This window comes from Pithys albifrons, chromosome 20 (genome assembly GCF_047495875.1).
Source record: "Pithys albifrons albifrons isolate INPA30051 chromosome 20, PitAlb_v1, whole genome shotgun sequence".
Classification (NCBI taxonomy): Eukaryota; Metazoa; Chordata; class Aves; order Passeriformes; family Thamnophilidae; genus Pithys; species Pithys albifrons.
Genome location: NC_092477.1, coordinates 8,827,235 through 8,843,257, shown reverse-complemented (window position 1 = coordinate 8,843,257; position 16,023 = coordinate 8,827,235). Strand labels below are relative to the sequence as shown.

General features: G+C 50.4%; 1 protein-coding gene across 1 annotated transcript; it reads left to right on the top strand.

Annotated features, from left to right (window-relative positions):
• Positions 1–2,885: 2,885 nt before the first annotated feature.
• Positions 2,886–15,701, top strand: FAM78A (family with sequence similarity 78 member A). The gene is made up of 2 exons (XM_071574107.1): positions 2,886–4,071; positions 11,314–15,701. The coding sequence occupies exons 1-2, from the start codon at positions 3,809–3,811 to the stop codon at positions 11,840–11,842; spliced, it is 792 nt and encodes a 263-aa protein (XP_071430208.1). The 5' UTR covers positions 2,886–3,808; the 3' UTR covers positions 11,843–15,701.
• The last annotated feature ends 322 nt before the right edge of the window (positions 15,702–16,023 follow it).

Below are 16,023 nucleotides of genomic sequence, written 5' to 3'. Positions count from 1 at the left end.
CCAGAACACCAGAGACAGCCAAGTTGAAGTAAGACCTGGCTGAAGCTTGAGTGAAACTAGAGTCGCAGAATATGCAGTTTCACCAGATCCATGATGCTCTGAGAAACTGTGACAAGCTTGTTTGAAAAGTGTGAAAGAGTCTTGGAGATGTCAAAGGATTTCAGCACCTTCTGGAGGCTGCTGGATATTTCATTCGGAAGATGCTAATTTCATTCTTTCTTGTACTACGTGGTAGTAAGTTGCCCGTAACTTGAGCAGGCTCTTAATGTTTCTCTCTGTCACAGAGCTAGTGACTGTAATTGTGCCCTTCACAGAGACTGTGAAGTCTAAAATAAATACTTAGCTGATGCTTTGAGAAGCACGTGAGGAAGATAAACACAATAAACTGTTTTTTCCCACTTGCTGTGGGTGAAAAGGAGCAAATTTTCCTCCCCTCGTCCACTTGCCAGGATCACCCAGTAGCTCCAGTCCCTCCTACCTGCCAAGGGCTAATCCAGCCTGCTGAGGCTGCAGGGTGGGAAGAACTAAAAGACATTTACTTAGCTCTGTGCTGCTGTACTGCTCCTCAAGCAGCCTTGGCTGAGTGATTTTTACCTCTCTGTTCCCTACGTTTCTTACTTAGAAACAAGTGACAGAGGACACGCTCCCCCAACATTCAACATCCACCAACTATTGCTGAAAAAGGAGAGGCATATTGGCTTTTAAGTGGTATAGAATATGTTGCTGGGTGCAAAAATGTGCAATTTTAATTCAGGATGATCAGTCCATCAGTTGAAGTCATGCAGTTGTGACAATAAGTCCTCCTGTATTAAAATAATCATAGCAGGAACATTATGCAATTAAATTTCATTACATAGACAAGTTTTAGACCTTGGTTAAGGAAAGTTCTTTGGTTGTCTTACTGCAGGCTTAGTTTCTGTTTCATTTCACATCATTAATTCTATATTTGTCTAGGGTGTGGAAAATAAAAATGTACCAAAGAGAATTAGCAAATAGCAATTTATTGTCACTTAGGTGTTGTGATGTTTTGAAGCCAATCAGCAGGAATTTAATTGATGTAAACTTATGTAGACTTTGAAATAAAATACATGAAATTTGTCCTTTTAATACTGCATGTACTAAGTGAGCCCAGTGGAGGGCCATGAAGATGATGAGGGTCTGGAGCATCTCACTTACAAGGAAAGGCTGAGGGATCTGGGCCTATTTAGTCTGGTGAAGAGAAGACTGAGAGAGGACCTTATTAATGTCTAGAAGTATGTGAAGGGAGGGTGTCTAGAGGATGGAGCCAAGCCTTTCTTGGTTGTGCCAAGCAATAGGACAAGAGGGAATGGCAGAAACTGTAATGCAGGAAGTTCCACCTGAACATCAGAAAGACCTTTTTTACTATGTGGGTGACTGAGCACTGGAACAGGTTGCCCACAGAGGTTGGGGAGTCGCCACCTCTGGAAATCCCACAAAACTGCCTGGAGACAATCCTGAGTAATGTGCTCTAAGGAAACCTGTTTGAGCACACAGGTTGGACTAGATGACCTCCAGTGGTTTCCTCCAGCCTTACCCATTCTCTGATTCTGTGAAAAGCTGAACACATGCACCCCAACTGGTGCTCAGCTCCTCAGCTGGCCATCAGGACCAGCCAGCAGCATTACTCCTAAATCCATCTCTAATAGAAGTTTACAACTTTCTCACAGGCTGCTGCTGCCTCGGGTGCTTCTAACTCCCTGTTCCAACTACTCCTTAGTCCTGGTGCTATGGAGAACTTTTCATTACGAACCACAGCCCACCCAGCGTAGGGCTACAGGTTCTGCAAAGAAGGAGACCATCCCCTTTGGTGTTTTTTGAGTTGGTACCAGGTCTACCCATTGAGCTTCAGCCAGGAGAGGAAAATCTCAATGTGAAAACCCGAGAAAATATGCCGTGGCTAAATAATAATAATAATAATAATAATAATAATAATAATAATAATAATAATAATAATAATAATAATAATAATTTAATAATAAGAATAAGAAGAAGAAAGAAGAAAGAAGAAGAAAGAAAGAAGAAAGAAGAAGGGAAGGTGTTTCTAAAACAAACAAAAAACTACATTACCCACAAGTCAAGGACATGTGGGAGGAAATGCTGCCTTTTTTTTTTCAAGGAGGTTTAGCCTTCAACAGCTGCAGTTTAAAAGCGAAATACAGGGGGAGGGATGGGACTGGGCGCAGGAGGGAGGACAGGGCGGCGGGGGCGCCCGGACCCGCAGCCGGTGCCATGGGGCCGGCGGAGCCGCGGGGATGCGGCGGACCCTGCGCTGGCAGCGGGCGGCAGCGCCCGGGGGACACCGAGGGGCTGCGGGCGAGTTCCTGCAAAGTTTGACCCCGTTGCCTTTTTGATGCTGCGGCGGCGAGCGGAGCGGGAGCCCCCCCGCCACCCCCCGCTCCACCGGCGAGGCTGAGCCCCGTGGCCGGCGCCGTCCGCGGGTGCACGAATGTATTGCGGGAGAGGAAGCCTGCGGCAGCCGGGAGGCGGAGGCACCGATCCTGCTCCGCTCACCTCCCCGGGCAGCTGAGCAAAGAGGCAAAAAGCAAAAACCCCAAACCAAACCAAAAAACAAAACCCCAGCGAGAAAAGGAGCCTCCCCCCCACCTCGCCCGCCCCGCGCCGCCGCTCGCCCCCGCAGCGCAGGGAGCCGGGGCTCGGCGGCGCGGCCGGGGCTCGGCGCTGCTCCCCGGGATGCTGTGACGCCCTGCGGGGCCCACGCGTGTGCGGGGCAGCCCCGCCGCCCGCCCATGAGCCCCGCCGGCTGAGCCACAGTCCGGGAGCGGCGGCAGCAGCAGCGGGAGGAGGAGGAGGAGGAGGAGGAGGAAGGTCGGACACCCCTGCGGAGAGCCGCTCGCCGAGGAGGAGGAGGAGAAGGAGGAGGAGGAGGAGGAGGAGGAAGGGGAGCGGCGGGGCCGGCGCCCCCCGGGCCGGTGCGTGGCGGGGGATGTCACGGGCGGCCGTTCCGCGGCGCTGAGCGGGCGCGGAGCGGCGCGGCCCCGGCGGGCGCGGGGGAGGCTCAATCGGTCCTGCCCCGCAGCGCTCCCGGAGCGGAGCGCCGGCCCCACCGGCACCGCGGAGCTGCCCTGCGCGCCCGGCTATTTCTAAGGGAAAAAAAAAATTAATCCCCAAAGCCCCTGACATCGCTGGCGGAGGAGCCTTCAGATTGGGAGATTTGGCGACTTTTTTTTCGTTTTCCAGCCGTCGTTTCTTTCTCTTATTATTGTAATTCTGTGCGAAAGGAAGTTATGAACAACTGCAAGTCAGGAAGTGGAAATCCACACCGGTTGTGACAAGCTGGGGCTAAAAACTATTTCATTATTTATATAGATGTGTCTATCAACATTCTGCTTTTCATCCAAAGAATAAAGGGAAATACCGGCTAGTCCTATGTTTGACGGTGAATGACAGACCGCATCTGAGGAAAGGAAGGACTAACTATATCAGCTAAGAACACCACCGTTATTTATTGAACTCAAGAGACCTTTTTTTAAACCCAAAGACTGTTTGAGCAGGAGATTTAATGGGTCATTAAAAGGGGAAAAAAATTTTAAAGGCCCTTTTGCTTCTGAAGCTCAGCTAACCTCAAAAATAGGAGCAGTACTTGTAAGACAGATATTCAAATTAAGGCTTTACATGAAGAATTTTTCTATCCTATGGATATCAGTTTTGAGATTACAAACCAAGAAGATCTGTAATTGATCTAGCACCAGATAATTTCAATGCCTAATATTCCCCAGGATTGCTGGAGTACCCCAGGAGCTGCGTCAGACTGTACTCGGGGTATGCCATGGGCTGTATTCAGAGTATTAGCTGCAAATCCAAAGTTTTCCGGGAAAGTATTTCAGTGATTGAAGTCAAAGCCTCCATCGATCCCATTCCCACCAGCATTGACGAGTCCTCCAGCGTGGTCCTGCGCTACCGGACCCCTCACTTCCGAGCCTCAGCGCAAGTGTTGGTGCCCCCTCTTCCCAAGAAGGAGACCTGGATCGTGGGCTGGATCCAGGCGTGCAGCCACATGGAATTTTACAATCACTACGGGGAGCAGGGAATGTAAGTATTTCCAAGAGCGCGTGCGGGTGCGTTTGCGTAGTGGGAAGAAAGAACAGGAGGGCCATGGCCTGGCTGGGAAATAGTGGATTAAGCCAAAAAATTATAGTCCAGATTTTAAAACCCAGCTCCTCTGAAACTTAACAGGACTTTTTAATGTGTTTAAGGGATAGGAGAGTTTGTCTCTTCCCTATTAAAGGAGTGGGTGTTCTCTTTGAATGGGAATGTGCCCAAGCTCTAACCCCAAACCCCACTTATTCTGGTAGGAACCCAAAAGCAGCACTATTTCACAACAGCTTTTGGGCAGCAAAAAAGATCCTGAAACACCAGGGAGATCCTGAAACCCTAGGGCAGCCCTACCACCACAGGCACCCCTGTTTCAATACATGTTTGACACAAGTGGTTCTCCTGTGCACCAGCTCCTGTCGCCTGCATCCCTCTCCATCCCAAAACTGCGCATTGAGAAGCCCCAGAGGGCTGACACTTGTGGCACAGAGCCGTCCCTGGCGTGCTCTGCTACTGCTGCTGCTGCTGCTGCAGAGAGCTGTGGCTGGGAGCTCAGTAGCCCACCAGCTTTGGGAGCACATGTAACGTCACAGGAGGAATCCTGCTTGCTTTGCCCACGGTAGCAGGCAGCCCACGGGGAAAGCACAAGATGGATTTAACCCATTGATACTTGAACCCTCTGCATCACCTTGGAGCAGGGTGAAAATTTCACGTTACCCTCCTTGTGAGTAATGTGTGAGTGGGAATATATAGGTATGTATGTGAGGCAGGGGGAATACAGGGGCTGTTTGCACACCAAAAATCCCCATGTTACTGGTCAGACAGTCATAGTGGACAGGAATGAGTCAAATTAGAATGTCTTGTCCCTACTGCAAAGTCTGTCCCCAGTCCCCCACCAGCTTGTTCTCCAAACATTGTTGCAGGCTTTGACCCTCAGTTAAAGCAGCCCCAGCACCTGATCCCCAAACGCCTGCACAGAGCAGCAATTCTGCAACTCATGGTACTGGGCAGCACCAGGTGCAGCCTCCTGGCATAGCAGAAATCTGTCCATCCAGGCATGGACCAGAACCTGAGTGCAGAGCCTGGTGCTGGCAGATGGGTCAGTGGCTGCAGGCGCTGATGCTGCCCAGTCTCTGGGGGAAAGGGAGGAAGGACGGGAAGGTCAGGACTGAGCAACCCTCCCACGTGCTCATCCCTAGTGCCCTGAGTCAGGGGAATGCCAGCTCAGCCCCTCCAGGGTCAGTCTGGGTGGCTTAAACATCACTGAATGAGGGGGTGGGCACGGAGGGGCTGCAGAGCAGGACAAGCTGGGACTTAATGCAGCGCCTTCCTGATGGCCTGAACATCTGCACGCACACCCTCCTGCCCTCCCTGCTGCCTGCCTGTAAGCCCCGCCGAGGACACGGGTTCAGCAGCTCAGCATCACACAGATCAGGCGCTGTGAGATGTGGACCAGAGGGAAGGGCAGCCGAGGAGCAGCCGGAGGCGACAGGCTGCCCCCCTTCTGTCCCCACGTCCCCTCTCAGCTCAAGCAGAAAGTGCCTTCAGAAGCGAACTGGCACCTGGCAAACACCAGCAGCGCAGACTGGCTTATCTCGATTTTAAAAGTACTTACAGCAGGCCCGAAATCTGAAGGCTTTTTGGCTCCAACAGCATCTTTAGCAAGGACAATTTGTTGCTCAGATGTTCCCAGTTCCAGGCCTTTGGGATTTGCATGTGTAATTCTCAGGCTCATTTAGAAATCCTGTCTTTAGTGACCAGCTGCAAAGGAAAACAGTGAAGTCTGATGTATATAAATACAGCTCAGATGCACTGAAATAAAGAGGACTGGGCAGAGGCTGATGCTGCCAGTGCTGCTGTGGGCTGCAAACCTCAGCCTGGCCTTTTATTTCCTGAGCTTCCCTCTGTTTAAAAATGAGGATTTGGTACAGTCTGCCCTTGCTGGAATGCTTTGGGACAAAAAAAAAAAAAAGGAGTATCTACCAGCTAAGTGCTGTAAACAGGTAGAATTAAAAACTGCAGCTCTGTAGGAGAGCTATTAGACAGAAAATCATGGAAACAAAAGATTTTTCCCTAGGAGGTTCATTGACATTTAACCGATACCAAAAAAAGTTACCCGACCATAAGCAGGAATTGGTCTGCTCCTCCACTCCCATTTTATAGACCCATTGCCATCTGAAAGCTATAAATAAAGGTATTTGGGAGGAAAGGCCTCTTCCAATGCCATCAGAACATGCTCCTGGAAGACCTTTATAGAGACAGGACACAAACCTATGGGAAAAGATGGGCCAAGGCTTTTAGCTGGTGTAACACGATGTAATCCCACTGACCTCCACAGAGTGCATTGATTTATGCCAACAGAGTATTTGTCCCAACTTTCCATGATGGAGAGAGGCTACTGCCACATACATATTTTTAATCATTGTGGTGACAGGCAAAGAGAAAACTCCAAATGATCAAAACTGAGTTGGTCAAACGGAGCACCAATACTTACAGCAGGCTTTGGATTAATTTTTCACTTCTCTGCTGGGAAGTTGTTAGCTGTGCATAAGCTGGTCATTACATCAAGGGTGGAAACAGCTGAGAAATACTGGAGCAGATGGAGCTGTGCATAATTCTGCTATAGGGATGGGAGCTACAGAGGGGATAATTTAGACACATGCGTTTAAAGTGGCACTGACAATTTTGGGGCTAAATGCAGCGTTGTTAAATGTAAAGGAAAAGAATTATGGCTCAGATAATACATAAATGCTGGCATTGTTTTACATATGAGTCAGTAGATGCTGCTGGGTACGTGAAAACCATCAGCATGAGGATGTGGATGTGCTCTCTGACCCCACTCTGTGCAGAACTGGGAAAATCTGTTCACCCCATGGCTGGTATTGCTGCTTCCCCCCATGCAGGGTTTTACCTTTATCCTTAGGGAAGGATCCTGCTGTGCAGAGGGGGCCATCGGGATCAGGACAGAGCTCTGACCTCCACAGGAGCAGCTGGACCAGGTCCCTGGTGGCATCTGCTGGGGTGGGTGCTGGTTTCTGCACCTGGTGGGACCTGTGTCAGCCACACTGGAATGGCATTTTCCAGCCTTGTTTCTTCATCTCCATGGAGATGTGCAAGAAGCAGTGCAGATGGAGATATGCAAAAGAGAGAGATAAATAAATTGGAGTTGGAATATGATCTGCCAAGAATCTGGAGAAGTTTCAGGTGGATGTTTCTCCCCTGGAGGACCCGATGGGGCACTTGCATCATTACATCATCACTCTGCCTTTCTGGGAGTCTCTCTGGTGAGATTAAATCTTCAGTGCCCTGCAGCAGGGACACAATGAACTCGAGAAATCAATTTGTCAAGAGAATAAACCCCCAGGACTCGAGGGAGGACAGTCAAAATTCACCAAAAGAAAAAAAAGGGTATTCTTTCCCTGGGAAGTGAAGGGAGTCAGTTCACTGTGGGAATTCACCCCTCCAGGGGTTTAGAGGAAAAGGCTTCGCTGCCCTCGTGTGCCCCCTGACCCTCACCTGTGCTGTGAGCACCCACCATTAAATAGGTTTTCCTGTTGGACTTGAGCCTGCTCAGCTAAACCAGCAGAAATCAATCCCTTTTTCCTAATGCCAGTTTTCTGCTAGTTTTACTCCCTAAACCAGCCATGCGTCGAACATCGCTGCCTGTTCAAGAGACAGGGGAGGAACACAGAGCTGGAGGGTGGGGGGAAGAGGGTCCACAGCAGCACAGCTCTGTCAGCTGGGGAGCAACATCTGAAATTTCCTTCTTGTTCTTCACTCTAACCCTGCCTTGTCTTGCTTGATGTGCTGCAGTAGGTGATAGAGGCACTGTAAAGGACAATTTAAAATTAAGCACCTCTGGCTGTCAGGTTCTTTTTCTTTCAGTGAGTCCCCAGCACAGGCCAGCACTGAGGGGAGACAGGTGGGAGCAGGGATGTGAAATACCTGAGACAGCGTTTCACTGTACCCACACATGGCCCTGGTACTTCCACAAGCAGGGGCTGCATCCCAACGGGGCTGCTCCTATTTAGGGAGCTGCTGGAGAGGAAGGTGTTGGAGAGCACAAGGTTATGCAAGTCCATCTGGCCTGTGACTGTTAGGAGCTGGCTTTAAGGAATTGGAGCTGAGGATGCCACAGTGCCTGCTGCCTGACTGAAAAGGTTAACTGGATGAGCTGGGGGCTTCATTCTGCATGACAGAATAGGGAGAAAAGTGACTAGGAGGTTAAAACCTACATAAAGCTGCTTGGCTGTCTGCAGCAGGGCTCCGGCTGTGCCACAAGAAATAGCTCAAAGTTCCTTCTGGTAGCAAGAAGACATTTGTTAAGAGAGGATTCTTGGCAGCTCCAGTTGCTGGTGATGCCCAAACTGTCTCTGAAGGTTTCAGAAGAGGTTTAAAGCTTGTTTCAGAAATGAGCTTGTCAGTATTACAAGCCAGAATCTACTGATTTTGGAGGTGATCAGCTATAATGAATCCATGAAACCAGATAGCTTGGTTTCTTTTCATTCCTCTCCCCTGCTATTGTCAGCAAAGTGTTTACTGGGCACTTTCTGGTCTCTCCTTGGCTCGACACTACCAAAGAAAGATGCTGATGCAGCCAAAGATCATTCCACAGCATTCTTTCCAAAATCATCCAGTTGTTGGCATATTATTTAACACAGACACGCTCTGCAAGCAAAGGCTGCCAGCCTGGCTGGCACACAGGCTTTGCTGTAGCACCAGGCAAGGGGCAACCACTGCCAGCAGCAACCACCGTTCAGCTTCTGCTCTGCTCCAGTCATGGGATCATCATGAGGCCTCATTTTTCTTCTCATGCCAAGCTGTGCAGATAAAGCGTGATGGTTTTGAAACCCTGGGGTTAACCACATGCCAGAATGAGGCACAGTGTGCTCTGTGAAGAAACACAGGCCAGTTTCTCCTTCCCTGTTCCTGCCCACACCTTCCTTTAAGCTGGGTGCCCCACCTGGGCCACCCCAACCAAGCCCAGCCATGCTGCTCACTTGGCTTTGTGCTGGGGTTCTCCAGGCTCTGCCTCCAGCATCCTGCCCAGGCCCTGACACAGCCCCACCTTTTTACTCTTGTTTAAACCCCAGGCAAACCCTGAGCAGGTCCTGCAATTCTATAATGGTCTGGGGTACTGGGAATGAAGATGGGAACGAGCAGATACCAGTGGACCAGCATTTTCTGAGCATCCTCTACCTGATTCTCCTGCCACTCACCCACCAGCTTCTGACTCGAGCAGGCTGGAGCAGCCCAGGAGGGTTATCAGCCTCTTGTAGCATCTCAGGTCCTGGTTTGGCACCTCTGTACCTGCAGACATGCTGTGGTTGCACCTTAGCACTGTGCCTGTCACAGAGTCACCCTCCAGGACACTGCCACATCTCATGCCTGGGTGACAGCCAAGCTGAGTAGCAGCCACTGTCTGAATGGAAAGTAATTCTAAACCAGCTGCTGAAAGGGAAGAGAAAGAGCTCCCAGATGGGGAGGTGGGGGCTGTAGAACACGACCTCCACTCATCTGCCTGCAAGGGCTGGGTCACCCAGCGTCCCCAGAGCCTTCCCCTGCTCAACTCTGCCTGAAGAGCCTGGGGATGGTGAGCCAGGATGACTCCAGTTTGGAGAGCAGAGCATATAAACATCTCTGCAGTGGACAGGGGTCCTGGCAGGACTGCTCAGGGATCTCCTTTTGGCTGTCTTCACTAAAAATTTTCTTCCAGGGAAAGGACTCCCTCTGCCTGCTGGCGATGAGCTCAGGAGGAGAGGATTTGCTGCAGCTGCGGTGCTGTAGCTGACAGCAGCCTGTAAATCTGTGCGGGGAGATGTTGTGCTTGCATAACCCCTGGTCCTGCGGCTCAGAGCATGCCTCTGCTTCCCCTGGTGCTGCTGCTCCGAGCATCCCCTGGCCCTGCTGCTTGGAGTATCCCCTGGAGCATCCCACATCCTGCCTCACACTCCATCTCTCAGGTTCCTGCCAGGCATCCGCCTGCGTGGCACAGGGGAGGCGTTTGCTTGGACCTCCAGCTCACATGGAAAAAAGATAAATGAGATCTTTAAATCCCCCACGGTACCCTCTAGTCAGAGCCAGACACAGTTCGCTGCTGAACGATCCAGCCGCTGCAAACATGGAGGCAATTCACGGTCATTAACTAATTAACAATCAGAGCAGCCCTGTGAGAGGGTCACGTCAGTCCTGCCCAGAGCAGCTCATCCCAAAGCTGTGTAAGAGCCGGCCAGGCTGACACACCCCCCCATCCACAGCCCCCACTGCAGTCAAAGGGCTATTTTAAGCTACAGCACCAGATTTACAAAAGGCTTGGACAGTCACCCTGACCCCGACAAGCCTCAGCGTGTCCCCTCTGTCTCCCTCCTGAGATAAATCATGTCCCAGCCCGCAGCAGGAGCCACAGGGCATGTGGGGCTGGAGCACAGAGCAGGGTCAGGTGCAAATGCCACTGCTGTGCCCACCCAGCCCCTTCAGCCACCTTGGTGGCTGGGACATCATCCCTGAGTGGTGGGGAGGGCTGATTTGTAAGAAGGAGGGAGACAGTACATTAGAATCACCTCTGCCAGCCTGGTTTTTAAAATAATGTCCTTAAAACACCTGCTGTGCACTGAGCATGTGATCTGTGGTTGTGCCCATCTTAGTGCAAACATCTAACCCTTTTTCGGAGACATTTACAGCAGTTTGCTTCTATTGGCAAATCTAATCTTAAAAATTAAATTTGATGTTAATAAAAAACCCCACTCCAATTTGTGCATCAACACTGCAAGGTGACAGGGGGCCATTTCAACTGACTTTCTTGTTAGAAAGACTGACCTTTCTGTGCCTCTCACAGATGACCAGCACAGGCAGTTTTACAAGCTGCCTGACCTCGGGGTCTCTGATTACTGTAACACCATCCCCTGCCTGGAGCCTGGTGTGCAGCCCTTGAGCCGGGTCCTTCCAAGGGCTGCAGGAGGATGGGTTACACTTCCAGTGCCAGGCAGACAGCAGGGAGGGACAGTGGCTCATCCAGAGAGAACTTTAGGGGATGAACAGATCAAGAGCAGCCCTGCTGAAAAGGATAGTTTTAATGGCAGGGCTGAGCTCCTTCAGCAGGGTGGCACGAAGGGCACAAATTTCAGTAAAAGCTCTAAGGGGAAATCCATCCACAACTCCTTGCTCTCCTTCCTAAAGTCCAGCATGCTTCTAAACTAATGAATTAATGCACTATCCATAATTTCTTGTTGATTATGGCAGGTCAAGTTGGGAGCTTCCAGATCTCCTGGACGGTAAAATCCAGGCCATCAGTGACTCAGATGGAGTGAACTATCCCTGGTATGGAAACACAACAGAAACCTGCACCATTGTGGGTCCCACCAAGAAGGAGTCCAAGTTCAACATCAGCATGAACGACAACTTCTACCCGAGCGTGACGTGGGCGGTGCCCGTCAGCGAGAGCAACGTGGCCAAACTCACGAGCATCCACCGGGATCAAAGCTTCACCACCTGGCTGGTGGCCACCAACACGGCCACCAACGAGATGGTGACCTTGCAGACTATCAAATGGCGCATGAGGCTGGGCATTGAGGTCAACCCCAGCAGGCCCCTGGGGCAGCGTGCCAAGCTGCAGGAGCCCTCTGCCCAAGAGCAGCCCCAGGTCCTTAGCAAGAATGAGCCAATACCACCCAGTGCCCTTGTCAAACCCAATGCCAATGATGCTCAGGTACTCATGTGGAGGCCAAAGGATGGACCACCACTCGTGGTGATACCTCCCAAACATCGATAATACACACCTGGCGTCCCGGCACCGAAAGGGAGAAAACCAAACCCGAAGCGAAACAATCACTTAGGTATTAGGATACACATGTATAATCTGAGCAAAATCAAAATGCACTTTTTATTCATTCAACAAATGCAACCATTCTACCTTCTCCCATTGGGACGGATTTCACTGTGCTAAAGCTAAAGAGGAGACCTTGGACTGGGTCTGTCTCATCACTGGATTCCTAAGGGAAGAAACTAACACTGATGTCTACCCTATAACTTTTTTTTTCTTCCCTACTTTAGTTCCTGTTTGAATTTCAGTCTCATTAGCTTGTCCAGACTGCCTAGAACAATAAGAACATTTTATTTGGGATTTTAAGAATTTTATTTTTCTTTTTGGTTAAGAACAAAACAAGTTCCTGGAGCAAAAACGTGACTATTTAAGATAAGGATTTTTTTTTCTTTTTTAAGCTGTAAGGTTCTGAGTTGCAAATCCAAGTCATGCGGCCTTATGTAGACTTTGCTTTGCATTGCCAAACTTTTGCCTTAAAGCTATGTTTGAAAAAAAACACAACAAAAACACCACCAGGCAGAATGTCCTTTCTACAGAATTTTGGAGAGAAAAGTTTGAAACAAGGAATAGGTTGTCGGTGTGGCACGGGCTGATGGATGTAAAGGGCATGAAACTGGAAGAAGAAAGATAAAAATAAAATCTTCCAGGTTTTAAAACCTGGCACAAGGAAGCACGGAAATAATCTCAGTTTCAAAGCAATGCAAATCACTAACCTGCTGTTGGATGGCTCTTGAGTGGGAGCTACCAGGCCATCTCCCTGTTTTGCAGGAGGGGTAGGAAGCAGCTCACCTGTGGTGATTTCAGCCTCCCGTTAGCATTTTAGTATGGGGTAACCTCACAGCTGGAATTGTAGCCCTGGGAGTCAACAGCAGTCAAGGGGGGGATGTCCCACCTGGGACATGCAGATGTTTGCCCAACTATTCCACAGTCTCACCTTCTCATGGATAAGAGCCAAGGGTTCCTGCACTGGCTGTTGCTGGGTGAAGCTCTCTTGCCCTGTTTTCCCATGAAATTCCAATGACGGTGCTGTACAAAGAGCAGGATATAAAAAGCATCCTTCTGAAGTCATTGGAGACTCATGGGTGTCAGCAAGGGCAGATCTTATCTACCAAGTCTGCTCAGCAATATCCATAATTCAGGAACAGCCACATCTGAAAACAACAGGCACCCCATTCCCAGCAAACACAGCAGCAACAGCTGTGGAAAACTCTTCCTCCTGTGATGACAAATCACACTGGGGTTAGTAGATAATTTTCTTCCCAGTGACCTCATGATCTACCTGCCTGTCAGGAGTGGGGCACAGACAGGACCATGACACTGTCCCTGTCTGGTCGTGGCACAAACATCCATTGTAGCAAAGGGAAATGCATGAGAAGGTGCAGGCAGGGCAGCACCTGAGCCTTGAGTGTGGATCCTCAGTGAGGAAGGAGCATTTGGAGGAGGAAGTGGAACCTGTAGGTTTTAATAAGGACCAGATGGCTTCTGAGATGCACTTCTGCAGAGGAGGGTGGCACAGAGGAGCTGTTTGAATGGGAGGGATGTGGTTTGCAGGCAGGGGAAGTTCTGCAGTAGAGGTGGCATCTGGAGGCCAGGGCACGGGATGGGGAGCAGAGGATCTGCCCTGCCCCAGCACATGGCCCAAGGCAGATCACTTCCCTCTGCAGCTCCTTCCCCTACAAAACATTTCTTCCTCATATTAACAACTTGCCTCAAGAGCTGGGACTGAGGAGAGCTCGGTGTGCCAGGTACAAGCCTGGCCCTGCTGAGCTGGTCTGAACAGGTCTCGCAACCCCACATGCTGCTTGAAAGTCTCTCCCCTCGGAGAGGCACCAGTTAGCTGCTATTCCCATCTTCATCTTCCACACAGGATGTTACCAGCAGGAAATTCTCCTTCCTCACTTCTCCACAACCACACCACCTACTTCAGCAACAGGTACAACATCACCCCTGCCCAAGAAACACAGGCCCAGATGTGTCCCTCCCAAGACAGCCTCAAACCAGCAAACAAGGATCCTGGGGCCCTGCAGCTATCCCCCCATCTCCAGGGGAGCCCACCCTCCACTGGTTTTCAGAGATGTTCAGCCACAGAGCTGCTCCCTTACACAGGCAGATCTCCAAAGTGGGAAGTCCAGCATTACAAGCAGCTTGCAAATGACTGGACTGGATGAAACCCAAATCCGTGAGCCAAAGGGTGCCTAAATCTAGGCTTTGTGACTGTAAAGGATGAAGATAGAGAGACTTGGACTTGCACAGTCACTCTCTATATTAAACTCTGCTTTCTTACCTGGATTCAGATCCAACTATAGCTCTACTGGCACAGCCCTTTGGGACTTGTCTGTGTTTCCTCCGAGGCAATACACGTAGAAGAGGACAAACTGTGAGCTGTGGGTGAATAGCTGATCACACTGACACGCATCTCAGCTACCACTGAGGTGCTCTCCTGGGCAATCCTGTGGGTGGGAGCAGAAGGGGGATTTGTGTCTGGTATTCACTTTGTCTCCAGGTGCTGAGTACTTACAGTTCTCACTGATGTCAGCATGGGTCGAAGGAATTGGACCCAGTTGTCTTAATTAGCTGCACGAAGGAATTCCAAGGAAAGATTTCTTCTCAGTCACCAAAAACCACATTCAGGGAACACCTTCGTCCTTTTCCACTTAGCTTTGTGTTGGACTTAGTCTCCCGGTGCATTAAGTAAATCTGGTTCCTCCTATTTCCTCTACCTGGTGGGCTGGATGCATCCATGCAATTTGATAGTAACCTCCTGGCTAATTTGTCCTGTTGCACTGAACGGACCCAGCTGAGCAGTAAATACAAAATTCAAATTTCACGTTGGGGTCGGCTTTGCATGGACTTCTCCCTTCCCAAAGAATGCCTTTATCCCGTGCCTAGGTCAAAACGTGCCCCTCCACCTCCATTTGCGTCACCAGACATGGCACAGAAAGTGATGCTGCCTCTTTTGAGATTTCATGTGTTGTGATTAAAAAGTGATGTTTTTTTCCAATGCTGCTTTGTTACAAAACTGACGGGGACAGATTGTCTATAGAAGGAAGGATGGCTGGAAGTAACAGGGCCCTAGACCTGCTACAGCTGGTTACTGGCCATGCGGTTAGAACAGGGGTTGACAGGGTCCCAATGCGGACTTAAATATCTGGGGAGCTGGGGCATCCTGCTCTGAGCAAGGAGGCAAATGAGCAGAGGTAAAATCAAGCTCCTTCTCTGGCAGCTTTTTGCAGAACCAGGAATGCACAAAGGATATGCTGGGAAGGTGTTGGGGCACCGACACTGGATACGGGTGTACATGAGTGTGTCTCTGCCTCACCCCTCCCATTGATGCTCAGCTCTTCATATCCCCAAATCCTCACAGGAGCTGGGTGTGCAGCCTGACCATCCCTGTCAAAGCCCTGTTGTGGTCCAGGGTGGGAAGCAGGAGGGCGAGACCCTCTCCTGCACCTGCTGGGCAGGGGCTGCCGAGCATGAGCAGCATCATGGACCTTGTGGTTCTCCTTTCCGACCCTTGGCATCGAGAAGCACGTGGGAGCCCCTTGGAGAGTCAGCAAAGACCCTCAGGAGCCTTGGGGAGGGTAGAGACCTGTTAAGCCGGCGTGGCAGAGAGCAAGGCTGGGCCCAGCAGTGTGGGGAAGGCGAGGGCTGCCCAAGCCCTGGCACCACCATCCCTCCTGCCCTGGCTCCTGGCGCAGCAATAAGAATTGTCCTTGGTCTTGTAGAGATACTGTGAAAACAAACCCAAGATGTACTGAGTCTGGACACTTACAGAGATGTAAAAACCCCAAGCCCCTGCTTTTATAACAGAGAAATAAAGTGAAATTTTAGAACGCGTCTGCCTGGAATTGTTTGGGCGGTGGCTGTTTTTAAACAGATGGGTCTGTGCTCACCTTTCAAGGCAGAGATAAACACCCTCTTTGCCACGAGGGCCTTCTCTCTCTCTCTCTCCATATCAACTCTGGCCACAGCAGACAGGTTTCTGGTGAAAAACACCAGCAGGCATCCTGCATTTTTCATTGCTGGGCTGCTGCACATCTTGGGGCAGTCAGAGTCGGGTTGTTGTGCAGGCGCAGCGGAACTTCTGCAGAGTTCGGTTTCCTGACACTGTTTGCTTATTTAGCAAAAGC

Excerpts from the sequence above, each read along its gene's own strand:
- FAM78A (XM_071574107.1), top strand. The coding sequence starts at position 3,809 with ATGGGCTGTATTCAGAGTATTAGCTGCAAATCCAAAGTTTTCCGGGAA. Across the intron at positions 4,072-11,313 it reads CACTACGGGGAGCAGGGAAT|GTCAAGTTGGGAGCTTCCAG; the intron begins GTAAGTATTTCC and ends TGATTATGGCAG.